Source organism: Lissotriton helveticus, chromosome 12, assembly GCF_964261635.1.
Source record: "Lissotriton helveticus chromosome 12, aLisHel1.1, whole genome shotgun sequence".
NCBI lineage: Eukaryota > Metazoa > Chordata > Amphibia > Caudata > Salamandridae > Lissotriton > Lissotriton helveticus.
The window spans coordinates 682,679,936-682,705,285 of NC_136073.1; the positions used below are offsets into that span (position 1 = coordinate 682,679,936).

Genomic DNA, 25,350 nt, shown 5'->3' on the forward strand with positions numbered 1-25,350 from the left:
ATACTACCCTAAACCACTACACCCCAGCATGACCATACACTACACAAACACTTCAACACTACCCTAAACCCTAAAACACTACACCCAGCATGACCCTACACTACGCAAACACTACACTAAACCCTAAACCACTACACCCCAGCATGCCCCTCACTACACAAACACTACAACACTACCCTAAACCCTAAAACACAACCCCCTGCATGACCCTACACTACAACACTACCCAAAACCCTAAACCACTACACCCCAGCATGACCCTAAACTACACAAACACTACCACACTACCCTAAACCACTACCCCCCAGCATGACCCTACACTACACAAACACTACAACACTACACTAAACCCTAAAACACTACCCCCAGCATAACCCTACACTACACAAACACTACAACACTACCCTAACCCCTAAAACACTACACCCCAGCACGACCCTACACTAAACAACCACCACAACTCTACACTACCACAACACTACACTACACAATCACTACCCCAGCACGACCCCCACCCCTAAAAAATTAACCCAAACCCACTTACCCACTTTTTTTGCTGAAAATATTTTTATTGTTTCAGAAAGTACACCAATGCATAAATAAACATTCAGGATGATGAGAACAATGCTTATGTGCGGTGACAGTTACATCATGAATCAAACATGTCAATTTTCCGTTTTTCCTCTTTCAATGCAACTCCCCCCCCACCCACCCCTCCCCAGCACTTCTTGTTGTACAAATCAATCGTTAATTGGTAATGACTCGGTTTTGCATGTCTCTGTGTATCCCTAGTGTGTCGGTTAGCCTCCTATATCAACATATATTTTGTGTATAGTGCAGGCAAGGTCTGCATCACAACCAGAGTGTAGACAGACCATGCATCAGTGCATTTGTGGTCCTGTGCAGCGGCCGCTATAGGTTCCGCTATATCGTCGTCATGCATGTCTAACCATGGACTTACCTCTCTCTTCATTGTGGTTTACAACACAAATGCATTTACCATACATGCCTTTACAACGTATTTCGTTGTAAAGGCATGCGTGATAAAAGCACATGCATTGTAAAAAAATGCGGGATGATGGTATGCGGGGTCAATGACCTTGCGGTATCAGAGTATGCGGCCTGAAAGTCCGCGGGATAAAAATGCGGGATAATGGCTGCAAACCGAGCAAGGGGAAGAAGCCGAGCTGGAGTGAAGTGCTGAGAGAAGTGCCGCGACTTCGGCTTCAACTGTTGGCACGCCTCACAATCAGTGGAGCCGTGATCCACCCCCAGACGACACCACATACAAATGAGGTGAGGGTCCGTCGCATACAGAAGGCGTCCACACGACGTGCAAGACTTAAAGCCCGAAGGCATTCGCACACTCTTCCACACAGAAAACACAAAAGTGAAAGACAAAGGGGCCCAAACAGGCCAGGAGCATAGAAACGGAGTATATTTATAGAGAAGCGCAAAAAGTTGATCTAATCAAAGGTCTCTGGTCCGATTGATGTAAAAACTGAGAGCCCTCTTAGGATCAAGCTGGAGTTGCTCCTCTTCCTTGGACAGAAGAGGTGGGGCATTGAAAGACAGCAAAGTAATGGATTCTTCTATGTGGGATGGCATATCTACCTTTGGCAGAAAAGCCGCTTTTGTACGGAGGACCAGTTTGTCCGGAAAGATGTGCAAGGTTGCTGGACAAACCAGGCCAAGCATAGGTGATGGCAAGGAGGAATAGTGACTATATGGTCAAAGGAAGCATGGGACTGCTGTTCATCAAGTTCAAAAGGAATGTACATCAAATAGGTGAGAACCAAATTGAGGTTCCAATGCAGAACCACAAATGGTGTTGGGAAGACGTGGAGAATCCCTTCCACTTATATAGATACAGAGCCTCCTGGCACTTGACCCACAACGCCACACCACCCTGTATTCTGAAGTACCATATGGCGGGTGGTTGTGTTATCTGAGAACCTACACCAATTCCTTCCTGATGGTTGGAAGAAACACCTTCAGTACACAAGCGTATCGCCTACAACTCGTCTCCACCAGATACTAGAGTCCTCTGATCTCCACCTCTTGCAGATCCGCGTTGCACGCGGAAAAGGAAAAAAAAATGACGTAGGCGCGCCGGGGTGGGACTTATGTGACCTCGCTGACGTCACGTACGCAGACGACGCCTGGGCAGAGTTGGGTGATGTCGTCCCCCGGCGCGCAGGGATGCTGTGGCAAAAAAGTGTTTTTCGGATCCAGTCTCAGGCCTGGGGTTAATTCTACGTTAAGGAATCTGCGGGTAGTAGTCTCTATCAGATATGATATTCAGCAATCGAGTGCAGTGGTTCTTAACCTTTTGACTTTTAGGGCCCTCCACAGAATCGCTACTCCAATCTGGGAACCCCAGCCAAAGCAATTTCTATAAGCTGAATCTCAAAATAATGCATAAAAATACAGAAACAAGTACAGATCAAACAAATACATAAATTATTAAATATATAATTGAGTCCATAAGCAAAGAAAATATACAAAAATCTAAATGTTAACACAAGGATGGAGGTTTTCCAAATGCAGCTTTATTTCTAAAGATCAAGCAATATGCTAGACTTTAGCTTTGCCTTTTTTGCACTTAATGCATGCTCTTTTTTGTCCACATATACCATTGTTTCAACTGAGGCCATCACCTGTCCATACTAGACTCGGTTTACTGTACTATCACTGCTCCCACAAATCACTGCTTAGGGTAAGGGTAACAACTTAATGTTTTGCTTCAAATTTCAGAGTCCTTCAAATCTATAGAGTATTCCAATACTTTTATTTTAAGTTTTTTTAATGTATATATGGAAAATTATTCTTCTATTTACTTTTGTAAGCAGTCGTGGACCCTCTGAGTAAGTGTAGCACACCTTTAGGTGTCCACAGGCACAGTTTAAGAAACACTGATTCAGTATAAATGGGCCCTAATAACAGACCAGAGGTTTCTCAGAAAAGTCACACCTATGAAACATGCGTACAACACAAAGGCAGTCCTCTATTAGACCAAGAGAGCATTACTGATCATCAATGTCTGAGAAAAGAGTGAACAGCAGTCATCTGTGTCACCATGACAACAAACAAAACAGCACAGTCGCTGGGTAAAGCTGACCATTTCATGCAAAGACATGGCCAGAAAGTTCAGCGGTCTCATCACTAATGAAGGATGAGCAGAAAGAACTTGTATATTCTTTCTGTCCCAGACCAGGCATGCACATTTTTAAAGATCTTTCAAACAGACATCACAGTTGTGACTCCATATCTATCTGATAGTTAGAACAGCAACCAGCAAGTTAAAGTAACACTATTCTATGGAAAGCAGACCAAACTGTACCCATCCCAACGTCTCCCAAATCCACCATGGTCATATTGCATTATCAGAAGTTACCTGTGCTGATTTCCGCTCTTCCTCAAAGCTTTCCATGTCCACAACAAGGCCACGCTCTTCAGCAATCAGACCAGTCAGGTCCACTGGGAAACCATAGGTGTCGTAAAGCAACCATGCTGTATCACCTTAAGACAGAAAAGACCATTTTACAAAGCAATATAATAACAGCAGTCAGAACTGTCATAGGATGCAGTCCCACAGGTAGACACATCCACTGTGTGGGAGGTGAGGGAACATAACCTTTCACAGGACTGAATGGTTAAATACCTCTAATCCCAGTTCTCAACGTTTGCATTTTCCCTGAACTCAAAAAGCACAATATACCAGAAGATAAGGAAGGTCACGTAAAAAATTTGTATTGTTGAAAATGAATCCTTGTAGTAAATTTGACAACACAATGAAAAAAGTTGGATTTTGTATACAATTACATTCAAAAACTATATTGAAAATCAGATCCGCATCAGGTCAGTCTCACCCTGGATGGGACGTTAGGGACATTATATGCGTCACCTCCATACGCTGCCATAAGTGAGATTTGTCCAAGCCTTCAGATGTGGAGCCCATAGATAGATTGTGCCAGTGTGCATATTTCTAAGTTTGAGGTCTTATGAATGCTGTATGAGCTTTTCCACAGAACTGGGAAGGGGCGGTGGGTAAGGAATCTGCAGTTAAACAGTCTTTACATTAAAAGGAGTTATCAACCGTAAGTAACTTGTTCGCCTGATAGAGACTTCTATCCGGAGATTTCACATTTTTCAAGTAGATACCAAAGCAATGCCTCTGTAAATGACTCAAATCAGGAAATTCTGCAGGACAGATCAGGCAAGTGCCGAATCACCAGATCTGGCAGCCAATGCAATAGTGCTTTGTGAACATGTGGAGGGATGCTCACATAGCAGCCTGGCAGATGTTGAAGACTGGCACAACACGCATCAGAACAGTGAAAGCAACCTTTGCTCTGCTACAACGAGCATGCAAGAATTCTGGGGACTGATTCTTGGCTACCCCATAGCAGAACTTCATGCATAATACTATCAATTGGTAGATGGTTCTCTTTTGTACCCTGTATTCTGTCCAGAAAGGCATCTTTGGTGGCAGAAACTCCTAAAGTTCCAGATGTAGACTACTGATGCCAAGACGCTTAGTCTCAGCCCTGAGAGAGCCTGTAGCCCATCTCGTAAAAGAAATAAACACCAAAGCCAAACTCAAAATCCGAATCTGCCTTGACAGCCAGCGAGCCACTTCTTAAAGAAGACAGACTTATACAGTGCAGAGTAATTTTTGATTTAGACCCAGACTCTGGCCATATCCTTACCTAGCCTTCTCCAACTGGCCTAATATACACAAAGAAGCAGTGTCTTATTTTGAAATAGGCAATTTCAGAGGTGCTTCAGGTGTGCCCCATACCTAAAAAAGCAGCCTATGAAACCCATACCACCATCTGCACGGTCACTTACATACTGACCATGTCCAGCTCAGTCTGTACACTTACTTAGACCAGGACCAATCTGCAAATCAGCCAGACCCACATTATGATCAGTCTTTGGAGCCATAACCAGTTATCCTAGCCTTACCCTACGACACAACTGCATGCCATGCAGTCATCCAAGGAGTGGCAGAGCACTACAAGGGCAAGAGGATGTGGCATAACGGCCAGAGCGGCCAATTTCGGAGCTGGGGATTCAGGTTCGAGTCCAAGCATCGGCTCAACATCCTGTGATTCTGGGAAACTAATGTAATCTCCCCATGCATATGGACAGCGCCTAGAAACCTTCACTGGGTGATTAGCTGCACTATACAAATCCAAGTATTATAATTATCAGCCGCAATGCTAGTCATTGCCAACAATCAGTGATTATGTAACTTCAGAAATAACTTGGTTGATTTATATCTTTATAGTGCTATTTCTAAGAACATGTATTATCACTAGTTTAAATGAACACACATTGAAATAAAACGGAGCTCTCGGTCAGAACACCTTGAGCAGTGCCTGCACCGACTCCTACTATTCAATCGCTGGGACGCACATATACAACTCCTGCTGTGAAAGAAGTGAAGATTACTTCTTCTGGTGGTGCTTGAGGAAAGCCTATTCATTGGCTGATGCCACTGCCTACAAGGCTTTATTATTTTTTGAAATACTGCTCTTTAAAGTAATTCACATTGCATACCCTGCCAGAATATTGAAAATACTGAAACCATGACAATGCATGAAAGCTTCAATGCCAGGGAATACTCCTTCCCAAATAAAGCATCACACCCCCAAATGTATCACTTTTTAAAATAAATGCACCATTCTTCTGACAGCCAGTGGTCAAGTCTGCCAGATCACACACCTAGAAGGAACGCATTATGGACTAACCTGGGATGGTTTTGCAGTCTCCCAGGCTCTGGATCTTCCGGTCCAAGATCCTGCGCCCCCTTGTGAGGGTTTTTAAAAACTGCGTCTCCTCTTCATTAATGATGTCCTTCACCAAGTCGGGGTCCTTCTTCAGCTCTGGGAATGCATCGCCCTGGAACATACAAAAAGAGTTAACATGAAAAGAGAAAACAATTTAGAGTACAGGATTATGTCTGCAAAGGGAAGGCTATGGAAAGGGAAGAAATATTCTTCGTGAAGAAAAGTGCAAACAACAACATAACCAGCACATTAAGTACACAGAATTACATACACTGCTGGGAATCTCGCAACAACTTTCAAAAAACAATGGATGCAGGAATTTGAACAGCTTGGTGTTATGTTATGATCTTGTAGGTGAGTGTATGCTCTTTGGCTATGGGAGTGTAATCATACCATTCTATACTTGTTGGAATGTGGAGGCGTAGGGTAAAACGGTGAGGGTTGAATGTGGGGAGATTTGAGTATGGTGCAAATGTGAAGATGGACGTTATAGTCGTTCCTCTATGCAAAAGTCTTGAGAGAAAATAAACTACAAGGAAAGAAACCTCTAAAGGCACTGGCTTATTTCTACATAAGGACGACTAATGCTACTGATTCCTGTAATTTCTACTTTATTTTTTGTTGTTATTCTTTACCTTTCGCTATCTCTACTCTTGTCTCTATGTCTATTCTTTAGTTAAGAGATGCACTGGGCAATGGCGATGTGCTGGGGCTACTGGGGGGTACACTGCTTCCTTGCATCTGCCAATTCTTCGACTGTTTACAAAGGGGAAGATTCCTCCTGTGCGAGGCAGGGTGGGGGGGCAATGAGAGGGATGCGCGATATGGGTGGGATGGAGGGGGGAAGCAGAACAAAATGTCAACAGGGGGTCACAAACACTGGAAGAAGGAGGTAGTAGATTGTAGTAGGGAGTACAGTACCCAAAACAGAGCGAACAGGCACAATAGGAGACGCGGCAGAGTGACTATATTATAGAAGATTCTCTGAGACATGAATAACATTACCATGCTGCAGCCTAGGTGTATGGCCTGGAACGTATCAGGCCTAAACAATGGAATCAAGAGACAACTTGTTCGGGAGGAGTTGACAATGTATAGACCTCAGATTGTTTTACTTACTGAGACACACTTAGCCTATAAAGACAGGGGTCTTCTCAAACGGCTGGGGTATCATACAGTTGTATGCACAACTCAGAGCGCCTTTATAAGGGACACAGCCATATTAGTGGACTTGAAGTTTGAATATAGAATCATCAATACCCTGGCTGACCAACTGGGAATGTGGGCATTAGCGCATCTTGAGAAAGCTAACGATTCCTCCATCTTTGATTTCTTAAATATTGAGCTGCTGAATTGGCATGGAGAGTGCTTTATCATGAGGGACTTCAACTGCGTTATAGATTATTCCATTGACTCAACGAACAGAGCTACTACCTCTAGAATGGGGAAAGTGAAGTCTGCAATATTAGAAACGGGGGGGCTGCATAGCATAAGGGATGCTTGGCAACAGCTCTATCCAACTATCCCAGCCTACACGTATTACTCTGCCCAGCACAGGCTATGTTCCAGAATTGACATGGCATGGGTATTGGAGAATATTTTACATTCTGCAGTTATGGAAGTGTGTCCTAGGATTACCTGCGACCATAATCCTATATTACGGTCCTTTCAGGTCGAAGCCGGTATTAAGATAGCTAGTTCCTTTTCATTTCCACGCTACTTGCTTACAGACAGCAGTTATTTGGCTATTATTAATAAACAACTAGAGGGTTTCTTAATGGTTAAAACAGGGACGGCTTCTCCTTTAGTATTTCAAAGGTGCTTATAGTGTCATATTGATATGCTTTGCCTTCGCACTGTGTTAAGTTAGCATGAGCTTATTGGGAGTTTAAAAGCCATTTTACCTTTCTGCTGCTTCTGCACACGGCACATATTGTTATTAGAGCTTTGTGCCCAGTAGAATATTTTGCTCCACACGAAAATATGTTTTGCTGTTAGTATCAGCTTTGCTTGTTAAGCTATGTCTGTACAGTGAGTGCCGAGGCCTTCAAGGTTAGTTCAACACAGTGGTTGTTGTGAGGTTTGATCTTCGCACGTTCTAGACATAACATACATGCAGCTGCGGCCAAATTCTGGCTTTAGGCGCGTTTGATATTGCACCGCTCAGAGCATATACACACACTTGATGATGCTTCGCATGCAGAGAGCTGGTGGAAGATGATGTGATCCCTTACCACTAGGATCAAAGGTATGGGGCCACCCTGCTAAAACCCAAAGAGACCTTCTTAGATATAATATAATATACTAGCAAGGGAGGGTGAGATTTAGGTATCTTTTAGCCTTCTTCCCTCTAGCATTTTAACATGCTTTCTCCCTCTTTATTCTATGGACTAGTAACTATGCTGATTACTTTGTTTCTTATAATATGTTTGCTTGTATTAGCTAAGATACTGCGCTTGAGAACACTGCATTAGAAAATAAACATTTCAAATTTTGCACGCGTCCTCATTTACTCCTCGTTCTGGATTGATATGATTGTATAACGAAAGAGTGTTCATGTGTTCCACGTTACCTGAGGTGTTCTAAGTCCATGTTCTGGGTTGTCTAAACATTGGGAGTTTGTAAGAACCAATGAGACACTGATTGCTAGTCTGGTAGGGGATTGTGGGTACTAAGGTGAGTTTTGGCACACCCTAATTCACTGAGGTTCCAATTCTCTATGCACAGTTCTGTGTAAGAGCAGAATCCCTGCGACATGGCGCCCAATCGTTGGTGGTCTTATTAAATTACACTTGAGTAGTGCAATATTCATTCCTTAACACCTTCACTATTGTTTCCGGTTAACGGTAGTGTCGGACAAACCTACCTATAATTGAATAGGTCTCTTCAAGCTTGATTCTTTCAAAACGGTTTCCTTGAATTACTACCCAGTTGTGCTACAAAGTTTTCTTTGTACCTCTTTCTTTCTGTGTCACTATGGCCGCGGTGGACATTCCGCAACATAGTCGCATTGCGGTGCGCAATCATTTGCAGACTTATAATGTCCCCGTGGAATGGCATGGCTGTGATCATTGTTGTGAGTGCAGAGGTGGCTTACCCGTACGAAATTTTTTACTCGTGGGTGACCTTCCCGGCTGTGAACGCAGATACTACTGTGTTCGACACGTACACTCCCACTGCTGTGCCGTAGGAATATGCTCCGTATAGGGCACAGGAAGTTCCGATTGACGCTTGGCAGCACAGAGTTTGGCTTAATGGCGCCCTACCCCACTCTTTGACAGCTCCGAGGTTAGGTCCTTTGTCCATTCCAGGCACAACTTGGCCTGTTTTGGCTGGATTTACACCTCATCCTCAGCACGGGGCCTGTACCGTTGTTGAATTAAGACGACTACATGTAGTCGCAATGAGCGTGATTAGGTCGTTAGTGCAATACATTACCCGTAATCTCCCGGGCGGGGCCCCAGGTGGAGCAGGACTTCCAGCCGGACAGGGTGGAATGAAGCTTAGTCCTTTAATGGTCAACGCTGTGATGGGCAAGCGCCCCATCCCGATAAGGATGATTTTCCTTTCTGGCTTGCCGAAAAGTTTGACCAGCTGGAAGCAGTATTTCCTAACACGACTCCTGGTGAAAAACACAGGATTCTGACAATTAGCATGCCCAAAGACTTGACCCCAGAATTTGGTGACTGAGTCATGGGGAAAGACCTTTGCAGATGTCTATACGAGGTGGTACGGCACCCCGTCTATGACTGTCCTGCCGACGGTCATTAAACGTGTTCAGGATGAACATGGACCTGAGGCGGCAGTTGAATTGGGTATGCGCCTTTGCGGCTCCTTTGATGTGGCTTCCGATCCGGGAAGAGGTGTGGCGCCGCGGCCAGGGTGACTGACGCTGGAATCTGGGGACCACGGTTCGATCCCCGGCTCCGGCGGCAGGTTAGCCCAGCACCATGTGACTCTGGGCAATAGCTCGCTTAATCTTCCCGACGGCCCCCAGCGCCTAGAGACCCTTACGGGTGATTGTGCGCTTTACAAATGTGGACTTTATACTTGCGAATGTCAAGGGAGATGCAGTGAACTTTCAGGTGTCCAATGCTTTGCAGGCGGTTCCCGATGCCGACAAACCCAGATAGTTACCAAGAATTATTGTGGCGGCCTATAAGACCATGGGCCGCAATAGTGTGGACTCAAGCCTTTCTCAACAAAGGAGAAAAAGCAACCCCAAGGGCCGAAGTCAGATACTGACAAACAGCCCAAGACCAAAAACCAAAATTAGCCTAAAATACTAAAACAGGGTAAACAACAACAGAAACTGGAGTCTCGTCCTGCATCTCCATTGCCTGCACCCACAGAACGTATTTATGACTTGCGCTATCGTGAGACGATAAAATCACCTGATCGTTTTCAGGTTTCTGATCAACGCTCTCCTCGCACTTTTCAGGAATCATCTGCCTCATCGACCGGTGGTGGAGGTCGGTGGTGGAGGTGGCGGTAGAGGTCGGGGTGGCCGGCAAGGACGCGACCAGCCCCGCCCGAAAGACGGTAAAGGAAAGCAGGACGATTCTACGCCGAAAATACCCCAGTTTCAGAAAAAGAAAGTCGCCGCTTTAACAGCGAGATATGCCACAGATAGTGAGAACGCAGCTTCAGAATCTGACATGGGCTCGGACCTTGCTGGACAGCGCGGCGGAGATTACCATAGTGCGAGAGGCCTAGCGTCCGCTACTGAAGGTGACAGCGACTGACCGTTATGTTGTTGTGGAGACAGCTAACACTAGAGTAGCTCCCCCTGATAGACTATATGAAATAGTCCTTTTAGTTGAAGGTGACATATAACGTACTATAAAAGGGGCATTTTGGGACAATCTTACAACTACCTATGACATTTTGTTAGCGGAGGCTGACTGGCCCCCACCTTTTGTGCTCGCAGCTCCGAGAGGGGAGGAGGTGATCCTCCCTAGTTTCGCGCACACTGTCTCGAAGGAGCATGCGCTGAATTTTGCAGAAGAGTGGGCTAAAGCCCTTGCGCCGGCTCTGTACCGTACACACTGTGGTTGGGATAAATTTTCCCCGCACCACGAGATTCCTTTACGGTCTATGCCACAGCCTCAACCTCAGTATCCCATTAGACGCGAAGCTAAGGCTTCCGTCGCGAAAATCCTTGAACAATTGGAATATCAAGGAGTGATTGAAACATGTGTGTCACTGATGAATAACCCTCTTTTTACTGTGACCAAGCCTGACGGATCATATCATTTGGTATTGGATTACCGGCATTTGAACTCGCATTGCCGTACCTGTGCAGTACATAATACTCACGGCTCTGCCTTAGTGGATAGTTTTGTGCGTAAGCGGTTTAAAACCACGCTTGACATATCCAACGGTTTTTATGCCCACCATTTGGATGGTCTAAGTTCCCAATGGACCATTTTACGTGCAGCGGCGAACAAAAACAGTTCAAACGTTTACTTATGGGCTATAAGAATAGTCCAGGCGTATTTGCTGCCCGCATAGTCTCTCTCTTGGAGAGAGTAGACCCAGATGCGTGTTCGTATGTGGATGACATTTATCTCACAGACGAACTTTGGGCGCATCTGTGTCGCGTTGACCGCACAATTTGTAGCTTTGCAGACTTCGGCTACAAATTCAACTTTGCAAAGTCTCACATTGCAGAGTACACAGTGTTGTTCCTGGGCTACGAGCTCAACAATGAGGGACGAGGATTGGCCCCTCACTTCTTGGAGAAATGCGCACAACTGCGCGCTCCAACAACTCTGAAAAAATTAGTCTTTGCTGGGATTTATGAATTTCGGGCGAACATACATTCCTGAATATGCCCAGCGTATCAAGCCTTTGTATACTATGATACAATCTACTTTTACCAAATCGTGCTGGCTGCCAGAACACTCTGCTATTTTGCAATCTTTGCAGCTGATCTGCTAGAATCTAAATTCTTACTGACTCGTGATAACCACACCAACCTGGTGATAAGAATCATCCCTGGGGCGGTGGGTTTCACTTACCTTACTTTAACGAAGGAGACACAGTACCTATTACCTATTGCTTACAAGTCACACTTGTACACTTCGGCTGAAATGCGATTTTCCACTGTGGAGAAAGTTTTAACAGCAGTGCAGATGGCGATTCTTAAGGAACGTGCGCTGTCACAGGGAAAACGCATGTTGGTTGTTACCCGGTTTCCTGCATTAGAGGCAGTTACGAAAGCCAGTGTACCTAATTCTAAAGCTTTGCACCCTCGGTGGATACAATGGGCAGCATCATTGACATCTCCGGATGTCACGTTTATTATTGATGCCTCCTTACAGTCGCAGGAGTTTTTGCAATATGAATTCGTTCATCCTGCTCCTTTGGCTATGCGGCCTTTGGAGGATTTCCATTGCATCATATACACTGATGGTTCAGCGCAAGTTGCGCATGGGTCTAAGTACGCATACGTTTCCGCTTGCGCCATTGTGGTAGGTGCCATGGTGAATGATGAGTTGAAGTCCAGAGTCGTGCATACGCAGACTCTAGGGGACTGCATGGCACAATTGGCAGAGCTTCGTGCTCTGATGCTTGCATTGGAGTACGCTGATCCTAGTGTGACGACTCTTATTGTGAGTGATTCTTACTACTGTGTCCAGTCCTACAATGAAAACCTGTTCTTTTGGATTCAGAATGATTTTCGTGATTCCAAGGGTAGCACAATAAAACATAAATTGATCTGGGTCCGAGTGGCTGAGCTTAAAGAGCAGTTGCCGCTCGTGTTTGTAATTCATACTCTTGGTCATCAGCGCGTGGGAATCCACGCTGTTGGCAATTCGCTTGCCGATGAGGCAGCAAAATCAGCAGTATCAACATATTTGGTTGCAGCAGTTACACGGTCCAAAATTAAGATTGATGATGATATCTTGGCAGCTGTTGCTGCGACAGAGGGGAGGTAAATATCCTAAAGGATTCCCTTCGAAGTATTCATACCACTTAAGTCCTGATAAGGTTCCTTATGTGAAAATACCAGACGTTGGAGAGAGATTGATTCCCAACGTGGATCGCAGGCACACATTGCTCACAGCGGCCCATGAAGGAGTTGCGTCTGCGCATGCGGGCGTTTCAGCCACTGTGTCTCAATTGCAACAGCGTTTCTGGTGGCGGGAACTGTACAAACAGACGTGTGATTATGTCCTTCAATGTGACATTTGCCAGCAGATTAAGCCTTCAACTGCTGCGTGTCTGCCACAAACACAGTTGTTCATTTCTAATAAACCACTTGGTTGTGTTTATTTAGATCACTGCGGTCCTTTTCCATCTGATACTGCATATAAGTTTATCTTAGTAGCAGTTGATTAATGCACACGCTTTGTGTGGGTATGGCCGCACCGCAGCGCTGATTCACGGACTGTCATAAGATATTTGCGTGTCTTTGTAGGGATTTTTGCCTGTGGTACCTTCCATTCGGATCGGGGTCCTGCTTTCGCCTCTAAGGCGTATAAGGATGCCATGGCTTCGTTGGGGGTCCAAGTCAAGTTTTCGTCTCCATACAGACCTGAGGGTAATAGTGTTGTGGAACGAATGAACCGTGACTTAAAGCAATCTTTGACAGCTCGAGTTCTAGGCACTGGCAGGCCCACCTCAATGGCGTGCAGCGTGCACTTTATAATCTCCCTAGAACGTCTCTGGGTGGGCGGACCCCATACGAAATGCCTTTTGGTATCAAGATGTATGTACCGGACCTTAACGGTCTAGACTCGGCGGCTGTTGCTGCCTCCTTTGACGTAGATGAACATCGCAATGTTTAACAAACTCTACAAGAGACAAGAGATAGCCTTGCAAAGGAACACTTGCCCTCCACCTCGGATGATGCGTTGCAGATCCCGGTAGTTGGCTGGCTACCCCAAGTGGGAGAATAGGTTCGGGAGAAGATCGAAACAAGAAAGAATTTGGTCCCTCTTATCGAGCTCCAGTTCTAGTGCTTGGTGTGAAGGGCACAAGAACAGTCATTTTACCACCACTTCCAGGTCGTAAGGAAAACAGGTATATCTCCATTGACAATGTCAAGATACACAGAGTGGCCGATTCTTCTTAGTATGACACCGGCAGTCTCATGTCCTTCGATTGTGAGAAATTCTGTGTTGGCCCCGGCTTCGAATCCTGCCTGAGGTTGCCCTTGAGATGCCTGCAATTTCTAGTCCTTTATTGAGTACATTGCCTGGTACTCAACTTGATGAAACTGACTACACTTACCCAACTGACTTATCAATGCCTGATTTACAAACGCGCTTGGCCACAGAATCCAGATTTTTATTTGACACTGTTTCACACACATCAAGAAAGCCTTCACGGATTACTGTTTATGCAAGATTATTTAAAAAACATTTTTTAATACCTCCTTGGACATATATTTGGCTGGTGCTTTTTTCGATTCACCTTTTTATGTCAATTGGTTTTGTGTTTTTTTTTTTCCACATCGTCAATGGACACTATGTCGAAGAGAGAACATGCATTCGACATCTCAATGGAACCTTGGCACCCCATTCCTCCTCGCACACTGCACACAGATTGAAGAGAGACTTGGCTTTTGTTAACATCACTGCTTGGCCTTCCTGGATGGATTGTATGGGATGCTGTTAAATTTCAAATCCATAGCCCCACTGAGGTTATCAATGTCCCTAATGTGCTTAGAGTTAACATGCGGGATGTAGTTAAACAAAACATACGTTCTGATGATTGGGATATTCAGGCCGTAGAGGCATTGTTTTCTGATTTGAAATATTATGCTGCCTTTGATGCTGAAGATTTGTATTTAAAATCTGCTAATTACAGTGATTTATTTTGTTACCAACATTTTGGCAATCACTACCTCCATAAAACTAATACCAGGAGGAACACTGTAAATTACACACAATGGGAGCATTGTCCAGCTCCTATACAGGGCAGTTCTGCTTCCTTTTTGAATAAGTACACTTATTTTACAGATTTTAATCAGTCCAATTCCAAAGCATTTTATTTTAAAATGACCGAAAAGTCCATATCCAAAGTTAGACTTACCGATACTAAATTATTGTAGTCGAAGTCCTTTCTAGACCAGCTAGCTGTTGGAGGCTACGAGTTGTGGAAGGAAACACCTGACCTTAAATCTGTTTGGGGTTCTAAAAGTTAGCAGGTGCAAGGCACCGAGGCTTTGCAACGTGCACGTCTCATCCCAAATCATATGTAGTTTTTGAATTCTACAATTTCACAGACAACATGCTTTGGATTGGCTACTTCTAAAAAATTAAATGCTCCTTCTTTCCCTGATTTAGAAGAATATTCAGGTTGGGATAATAATACAACATTTTCGATCAGAGTTGCAAACTCTCTTACAAAATTCTTCTTTTAACATATCCAGTTTGGATCCCCATGGCTGGTTGCTCTGGCACAGAAGTGCTGACTCATTCCAACATCGTTTTCTGGGTTTGGCTCAAGGCATTACACAGGTCAGGGTAGATCCCCGTTTTGAAAGTGACCATTCTGTAGCTACCTATTCTGTGGGCAAATAATGTCAGAGTTGGCTCAAACATTCTACCTTGGGGTCAGTTAAACAGCATTTATCTAAACTGACTGACTATGTTAATCTGAATGATTTCATAAAATGCTCGGCTAAAGGTAGATCTAAAAGATGGATATATGCTGTTTATAACTAATTCTGGAAGACATCCCATATTGAGGCGGCTACCCGCCTTAGGGCTATAGATCAGGCTAATTTAGAAAAAGTGCTGGCAGTTGTAGATAATAGCATTAATACGCTTTCTTCCCGCATTTACACATTGGATAACATTGTGTCATCTGTTGTTGATATTGTGCAAGATGAAGTGTCTGTATTGTACCATGAACTACAAATATACCAGAGGGTCTGAAAAATGAACGCAAGACAACAAACCAACAAGAAATCAAATCACCATCCCTCGTGTATGGTCCACAACCAGTCACCCTTCACCCCAACCCCCATAGTGGTCATGAAAGGATGCCCATCAGTCACCACACGAAACCGCCCTTCATCCCTCCTTTGCTTCGACAGTCATCATCCTAGATCATTGCGGGAGCTATATTTGGGGCTTACTAGAGCTTGGTCTTTAAATCCCCACCTAGACCCTACCCTAATTGTTGTTATTTTGTATTGTACCATGGTCAAAATCAATTGCGTTCTGTTATGCTGTTTGCTTGGACCCTGCAGAAGCTCAAGGCCGGAAAAGTGCTATGGCATTACATGAATACCTCTTCCCTATTTGCCCCGTTTAATTTGACCGATAAGCAACGTTTACTTTCAATGAAGGATGCTTCTTTTTCCATGTTACACATTGAACGATTAGAATCCTTACCCTTTTCTGTGGCGGAGGTCACTACTGCAACGTGGCTTATCCACGGGTTAATAAATCTACTGTTTCCTCTATTCGAGTTTAAAAATTGTATGAAGTATTTTGCCATTGGTAGTTCCTATCTCCATGAAGCCTGGTCGCTTCCTTTTACATATAGATGCCTTAGGGAGGGCAAGCAAGTTTATCTGAATGGTGAAGAATGCACTGCAACACCGGAACACTCATTAATGTGTAGACATATCCAATTACACGGCTCCTGTAATCAAGAAGAGCCTAATTTAGCCTGTGTTTTGAAAGGTACCCCAGTGCCCGCTATCGTTCCCACATTCACCTTACTGGCAAATAGGAGTTATTTACTATTAAACAATGAGGATTGCTGTGGGTTAATAAAAGGCATTGCTTATGTTGTTACCGTCAGTGAGCGTGTGGTTTGCTGTAAAAATGTGATGTATCCACCCACGCATGGGAAACTGGATGTTTCCATCTCACCGACGTTTCCGACCTTGAAAGCAGAGTTCAATAACATGAGTCGCATAAGAGCTCTATTGTCACAAAAAGAAGTTGCCCTCACATCTGCTCGTGAAACATTTGTCCTTCACGTAGCTAACACCCGCACAGAGGTGCATGCTTTATTAAATACTGATTTGCCATTACATTTCGGTGAGTTAATTCACACAATCTTTAATGCATCCTCCACAACTGGGCTGGCGCATTTTTTTAAAAGTGGTTAGCAGCGGCCTTGTGACTTCGTTTCAAAGTATATTCGGGGTCTTTCCTGCCTTCCTTCATTCGATCTTTTCCAGCCTGTTTGGTGGATTTCCCATTTTACTGGCGCTGGCTGCAGGCGTTCTGTTGCTGTTTTGTTTCATTCAAAATGATGCACATCCTGTGTTTCGAGACGAGCTGTCACGACTGGCACTGTTTCGTAACAGAATGCTTGAGTTGTATGGAGCACTGCCACTTGCCACCTAAGTGCAGCTTATGGATTGTCGTTTCGATTTTCCTATTTTACATGTGTCCAGCCTGTCTTTCATTGCCTGAGTTGCGATTTCGACTGGGCCCTGGATTTGTGTCTCTGCAATACGGTGTCTCCTGATGTGGATTATAACCAGCTTATGAGCCCCTTAGTTGCTCCTGAATTGCTTTGTTCTGACGGAGGGATTATGGCCTTTGCAGCGATGCATGGAATACTGGGTCGTTGGAATATATTCGCAGCGGCGCAAGATTTCTTGGCACACAGCTTCATTGAGAACCCACCGAGATGCCCTCTGATGGAGCTAGAGGCTCCGGTCGTTGAAGAGCACGTATGTTCTTTCCCACTATTAAATTGGATGGCTTAACTATTTTCGGATGAGAACAGTGACTTCCTATTGGAAGCTGTTGCTGCGTATTTTGCATACTCAATGTTGGGATGAAGTATTTTCATCACCAATAATTGGACATTGCACAATTTTGTTGTCTTTTTTTTATTTTTTTCTGGCATATGACAATTTTCTCTGTCCCAGGCCTGTTGACTTTGCCCAAACTAGAGACTAAACTTTCTTGCTTATGAGATTTTTTAGGTGAAAAAAAATAAAAATATTTTTTTACTTTTTTCACTGCTTTCAAAAGTTTGCCCCTTATCGTATTTTTTCTTGTGTTATCCGTGCTAGGATCAAAGGGAGGGCTTCTTAATGGTTAAAAGAGGGACGGCTTCTACTTTAGTAGTTCGAAGGTGTTTATAGTGTCATATTGATATGCTTTGCCTTCGCACTGTGTTAAGTTAGCATGAGCTTATTGGGAGTTTAAAAGCCATTTTACCTTTCTGCTGCTTCTGCACACGGCACATATTGTTATTAGAGCTTTGAGCCCAGTAGAATATTTTGCTCCACACGAGCATAATATGTTTTGCTATTAGTATCAGCTTTGCTTGTTAAGCTATGTCTGTACAGTGAGCGCCGAGGCCTTCAAGGTTAGTTCAACACAGTGGTTGTTGTGAGGTTTGATCTTCGCACGTTCTAGACATAACATACATGCAACTGCGGCCAAATTCTGGCTTTAGGCGCGTTTGATATTACACAGCTCAGAACATATACACACACTTGATGATGCTTCGCATGCGGAGAGCTGGTGGAAGATGATGTGACCCCTTACCACTAGGATCAAAGGTATGGGGCCGCCCTGCTAAAACCCAAAGAGACCTTCATAGATATAAGATAATATACTAGCAAGGGAGGGTGAGATTTAGGTATCTTTTAGCCTTCTTCCCTCAAGCATTTTAACATGCTTTCTCCCTTTGTATTCTATGGACTAGTAACTATGCTGATTACTTTGTTTCTAATAATATGTTTGCTTGTATTAGCTAAGGTACTGCGCTTGAGAACACTGCATTAGAAAATTAACATTTCAAATGTGCACGCGTCCTCATTTACTCCTCGTTCTGGATTGATAGGATTGTATAACGAAAGAGTGTTCATGTGTTCCACGTTACCGGAGGTGTTTTAAGTCCATGTTCTGGGTTGTCTAAACATTGGGAGTTTGTAAGAACCAACGAGACACTGATTGCTAGTCTGGTAGGGGATTTTGGGTACTAAGGTGAGTTTTGGCACGCCCTAATTCACTGAGGTTCTAAGTCTCTATGCACAGTTCTGTGTAAGAGCAGAATCCCTGCGACAATAGGAGGGGTCACCCAGCAATATATCTGGCAGCAGAATAAGGAGAAGGGAACTCTGTGCAGAGCAGCTACTCAAGCATTGCTCGTTGCTGAAATTCAGCACGCAGAAGCCGTTCAACGAAGGGATGGTGACCAAGACCAACTGTATATTTCTCTGTTAGACGAAAGGAAAGCTATGGGTCGGTCATTAAGGGAGAAAACTGCTGTAAAGTATAAGCACAGGTTTTTACAATATGAATATGGGAAGCAAATCGGGAAGGTACTTGCTTATCAAGTAGCAGACAACAGGGCTAAAACCCAGATAAAGGCTATAAAAGGGACACAAGGTATTCTCCATACATGTCCGCAGGCAATTGTTGATCAATTTTCCAGGTTTTATCAAAAATTATATGCACAACCTACAGTACCAGAGCAGGATGATTTTCAGCAGTATCTCCAAGGTTGTTGCCTACCGGTCCTAAGCGAGGGAGATTTGGCTTTATGGGAGGAGGAAATTTCCATGACGAAATAATGGAGGAAATATCTTGTCTACCCTCTGGGAAGGCAGCAGGGGAGGATTCTATACCTGCTGATTTTTATAAAACCAGTAAGAGCCTTATAGTCTCACCTATGCGGGTATACAACATATCTGCTCTAATGGTAGGATCCCCAAGACCTAGAATATCACAAATATCCAAAGGAGTGCGGCTCTTACCGGCCAATCTCTTATTAACAAAGACGCAAACAACTTTTTGCTAAAATCTTGGCTACTCGATTGGCCCCAATAATGCCCAGGTTAGTATCCAGCCAACAACATGGTTTTATTCAGAGAAGGGATACTACTGCGCATGTTAACACTGCAGTGGGGGCCTTCAACCTAGCTAAAGTCAGCAATACATTTAGGCATGGTCCCCTTTGATGTGGAAAAGGCTTTTGACAGGGTGGTCTGGGACCATTTGTGGGCCACACTTGCAGCCTTCGGGATTAGAGTCAAATTCAGCCAATGTGTACAGGCTCTGTATAACAACCCACAGGCAAAACTGCTTTATGCAGGTTTACAATCACTATCTTTCCCCATATTAAGTGGTACCAGACAGGGATGCCCTATTTCTCCCCTGCTGTTGGCCCTATATATTGAGCCATGTATTCATGAATTACACTCTAATTTATGATTTGCAGTGTTGATATCAGGAGTAAGTCAGCTTAAGGTAACTGCTTACTCGGACGATATCGCTGTTTTTACTACTGACCCAGCAGCAGCTATAAACTGTATTGAGGAGGAAGCAAGCAAATTCGATCTTCCGTCAGGATATAAGATGAATGTTAAAAAGACACAAGTGATCCTTAATTTTCGGCCTGACAGACCTATAGCGGGTGTGTGCTCTGTAGCCACATACCTCTGGTGCGTATCTTGGAGCAGATTGAACGTATACCTACTCTGAACAGGGAAACAGTGTTTACAACGCTGGTAATACCACGCGGGTACGTTACAATGCGGATGTTACACCATCCGAGTTATCACGGATGGCATTACATCGCAAGTCGTTTCTACGGCTTGCGCTAGATGGCGCACAACATCAGGGAATGTGTTAGATTTTAAATCCAACACATTCCCTGATGTTGTGCTAACTGGAGTAGGAATAATAATTTATACTATTCCTAAGTCCAGCGCGCCGTCTAGTGGAAGTCATAGAAACGACTTGCGATGTAAAGCCATGCATGGTAACAACATGGAAGATGTAACATCCGCGTTCTAACCTACTGCGGGGTCATGGATGGTGTAGTAAAATCATACATTCCTCTGAACAATGAGCTCCTGTTAGAAGTCACAGCTAAGCGACTGAAAAGTTACCACAAGCTCCCAATTGGTATAGTAGGGAGGTGCAATATTATAAAAATGAAGATTTTATATTTACTTCGGTCAATTCCTCTCCTTGTCTCCAATGTTTTTTTAGGAAACTAGAAGGCGTGTTAGATAGCTTTATGTGGGGGTACAAAAAAGCACGACAGGCAATAGATTCACTGAAACTACCGTATAATCAGGGTGGGCTTGGCTTTCCGGATCTAAAAAATGTTTTGGGTTAGCATTAGCTGGACGTTTCGGCAGCCTCCTAGAACCCGAAAATCAAAACTTTTCTCAATGGTTGTTTCTAAATAAAAACGAACAACCCCAATTACTTCAAAAGGGTTAGGTATTAGACTGTCAGAGATAATGTGCATATATGGCGAGCTATGTCTACTAAATGTACGTTGTCGTTCTTTCATCACAAGCTCCCACTATGGGGTAATTCCATGCTACTGGAGGTATTTCAATATATTGCTAATAGGCATTGGGCTAGGCATGGGATTCGATATTTAGGAGATTTGTATTATTGCAATGGCTTTAGCACACACGAAAACCTACAGCTTCTTTACAACCTCCCTGGCCAAATGTTTTTTTAAGTACCTTCAAATCAGCGGGTTATTTTGTGAAACATTTAGCTTCAACAGTAGTGTCTAGTTCGAAGATATGGGATTTTCTGCTTGCGGAAATATCGAAATCAATAATTAGTGCCATGTATCAGTGTCTCAGCAACCTTAAAAAAAATGGATGTGAAAAGCTTGCTGCACCTGGGACTAAGACTTTGGGGACAAACGTTCCTCCCATAACCATCATTCATGCATTAGGAACTATAGACGGGTTCATTCACTCTGTTACCTTAAGACTACAGCAATTCCGCACAATTTGTATTTTTTGTTATACCCCAGAGAAGATTGCTAGCGGGGCTCAAAAGGGTCAAGAGGGGATCAGAAAAATGCCCCACATGTGGGATATACGCTGCAGGCACAGTACATATGGTTGCTACCTGCCCAGAGCTAGAAGCTTTTTGGCAGAGGATAGGTCAGGTGATGAGGAAACAATTAGTGGTAGGTTTCGTCCTCCCTACAGTTATGGAAATTATGTTGGGTTATCAAGAAGAGAGTCAAGGCTTGAAGCGGCTTATCGCAATTTTACTAGTTGCTACCAGACATACCATTGCCAGGGTTTAGATTTCTCCCAAACCCCCTACCACAGGTGAATGGTGGGTTATAGTAAGGGAAAATTACGAAATGGAGAAAGCTCTAGCTAGGGTAAGAGGATCTAGATCTCCGACAAAATTGGAGGCTATATGAGGACATTTGACACTAGATATATAAAGTCAATAGATCAGATTGCGCGAATGCCTAATACATAATGTGAAGAGAAACCTTCCGAAGTAGGAATATGGACTTAAGTTTATAATTATTATTTACGGCATTGCAATATTGTACTGTTTTAGGAATGTATATACATGTGTTGGGGTTTACCTCTAATGTGGTTTTGTTTTTCTACTATTGTGTTTGTGGTATGGTATAAGATACCTTAAAGATAATTTGTAATGTTGTTCCGTTGCTGCCAATAAAAATATATCTTTTTTTTTTTTAAAAAGGAAAGAAACCTGAACTTGTCAGTGATTTATTACACAAGAATGTTGGCAACGATCACTCAAGACTTCCCACTGACCCATTTCGGCCATTTACAAGTAAGACTGTATGTTCATAGTCTAGCACAGTGAAGTTGTGTTGCAGTGGAACCGCATCAGCATCCCTAGTTGTCAGTTTCATAATGTACTGTTCTGCAGCTGTGTTGGTGGATTATATGGCTCGGCGTAAGCACTTCCATTGGTGAGCACGCGCACGTATTTCCTTGCGAGAGATTGTGTAGTCCAGCATTACTGCGTCACGGAGTCAGTGACTAGAGCGTGACGAGGGAATCCCACACAGGACAGTCGAAGCGGCAGCATTGTTGTGTGTGAGGTCACTGAGAGCATCGGAGGATCGTTGTAGGACAGCATCTTGGTGAACGTAGGCACGTACACTCACGTATCAGTGGCCACTTGGTGACAGGCATACCAGAGTCAGAGGCTTTCCTCTGGGTGAACGGGAGCACGTACGCTCACATACGAGTAGCTATATTGGACCAGTCAGTGCCTGCACTCGTTGATAGGCACACCGGAGTTGGAAGCTTTCAGTCGTAATGGGCTGCTCAGCACTGCTTACTGTGATGAGCACACATTGCCCTCTAGTATATAACATGCTTGTACCGATCACGGTGATAGGCACACCTTCGTGCTAGAGAATTAAAAACAGAAAAGAGCAGTACGAGAGAATTTGGAAATTGCAGCCTGGGTACGGTGACAGGCAAACCTTCCTGTACTTAAATTACGTGACATTCTCATTGTCAGCAAGCCTGTGTAGGGTGACAGGCCCACCTTCCTATTCTTTAATGCATTTGGAGAGCAATCCACAAATGGTTTAGTTTTTTGTAACTTATATTTAGCTTTCAGCTGTTATTCCAGCTTTGTTTCAGCAAGTTGTTTTCTTGAACTGTTTTAATCCATTCAGTTATAAATCAGTGTGAAGGTATTTGCGACATTATGGCAACCATGAATCATCCTGCACCACAACCATTCATGGTAAGGGAGGAGGAAGTTAACAGACTGAAGTGGGAAGCATGGAAGGACTACTTAATTAACTACATTAATACTTTTGAGAAGATAACACCTGAAAGAAAGAAGAGTATTCTACAACACTGCTTAGGGCCAGGAGGCTTGAAGGTCTACAACCGCATGGAAAAGAAGCTGCACTCAGGTAATGAAAGAAATGTTTTCACACAAGCCTTCTACTTGGATGCTTAATTTGCTCCTACTGCATGTTAAGAAATTGACCGTTACAATTCCTACCATAGGAAGCAAGGCACAAGAGAGAAAAACGAGGATTACATTGCGGCATTAAGGAAATTAGCCAGTACTTGTAAGTTGGAAAGGCTGGAAGATGAGTTAGTGAGTGACCATGCTTTAATGAACTGTAATAATCCAAATTTGCAAGATCGGTTGTGGGGCCTTGGTGAATCTAGTTGGCAGGAAGTCCCTTTTATTATTAGGAAATCTGAGCTCAAGTCTAGATGTGCGAAGGCTGTACTGTGTGCAGGTAAGAAAGAAGGAGTAGATGATACAGTGACGATAGTTAGGGAAAAGATAAGTAAAAAAGACATTCCAGATAAACAGAAACTGAACAGAAAATTGTCGGTAAAAATAAGTATAAGATGGACAACCTTAAAGGTAGAAGTTAACGGTGTGGCAACTCTGGACACTTAGACCATGACAAGCAGTGTCCTGCCATAGGTCAAAAGTGTGCTAAGTGTAGCACCAAAGATCATTATGCATGTGTGTGCAAGAAGTCGAAATCCGTAAAATGCGTTGTGGAAGAATGTGGGGAAGAAGATAACTCTGATTAGAATGTCAACATGCCACAAGCCCCATGTATTAAAGAAGATATTTTTTGTGTGGGATAGTCTAGCAGAAATAAATCGGTGTGTGACTTAGTGGTGGGCGGTGTTCAGGTATTACTTGTAGCAGATTCTGGTTCCCCATTCTCCATAATTAAGGAAGAGACATGGTCCAAACTATTTTGTGACAATATTGGTAAAAGTCTAGAAAAAGCAGACATTCACCCGTAGAGCTTTACTGGCGAGCCCATTAGTCTGTTAATATTTCGCAAATTACTTTTTGTATTTAAGGATCAAAAGGCGGAGTGCCAAATGTATGTAGCAGCAGCAAGACCCTGTGTGTTGGGTTGGTGGGATCAGGGAGACTTGGGCATAATACTAGGCATTTACAAGTTAAGGAACATTCCTGTGAATGTGAAGGAAGAGGTAATCAAGGAACTCAACAAGTTGAGTGGGGTGATGGAACAGGTAGAATCCTCAGATTGGATGGCTCCTTTGGTCATAGCACGTAAGGCTAATGGGCGCAATCGCCTTTGTGTTGACTTAAGAGAACTAAACAAGAATATTTTTGTAGATATGTTTCCATTACTGCAAATAGAAGAATCGTTGGCAGCAACCAAAGGTATGCAGTGGTTTCCCACCATACAGCACACATCCGAATATCACCAGGTACTTCTATATCACAGTAGCAAACATCTGACAGCGTTCATAACCTCTATTCGTGGTTTTCAATTCAGGAGAGTCCCATTTAGATTAGCTTTGGCGGCTACCATGTTTCAGCGACAGATTTACAAATTGTTTAAGGGCAAAATGAACGTCATTTATTTTCCCCAAGTTGACAGCCTCATCATGGGGAGGAACAGGAAGAAACATGACACAGATTGCATAAGTACTTAGAAGTCTGGAAGAGTTTGGGTTGACATCTGAAGAATCTAAATGTAGATTTGCAGAGAATAGTGTCACTTACCTCTGGGATGAGATCAGTTCTAGAGGTATTAGTCCTAAGTCAGCATTGGCGGTAGCTATAAGGAAGACACCTGTACCTTAGAATAAGGATGAAGTACGTTCCTTATTGGGGTTGGCAGAGTTCAACTCCAAGTTTGTAAGGAATGTTTCAGAAAAGATGTATGACATCTTGTTAAAAAAAAAGCCAACACTTTTTGTTGGTCAGACAGATGCCAATCTAGTTTTGAAAGCATCAAAGAGGATATCTCTTCAGCTCCAGCTCTTCAAGGTTTTGATCCCTTGGATTAAAGTTTTGTCACTACAAATGCTAGTGGA

At 43.6% G+C, this 25,350-nt stretch overlaps 1 protein-coding gene across 1 annotated transcript in view; it reads right to left on the reverse strand.

Moving 5' to 3' along the window:
* AARS1 (alanyl-tRNA synthetase 1) overlaps nt 1–25,350 on the reverse strand; it is a 373,026-nt gene that overhangs the window by 224,153 nt on the left and 123,523 nt on the right. Inside the window, exons 9-10 of the mRNA XM_078670073.1 lie at nt 5,760–5,910; nt 3,398–3,522 (exon numbers count right to left, since the gene is read on the reverse strand). Coding sequence (XP_078526199.1) covers nt 3,398–3,522; nt 5,760–5,910 — 276 coding nt within the window. The remainder of the gene's footprint in view (nt 1–3,397; nt 3,523–5,759; nt 5,911–25,350) is intronic.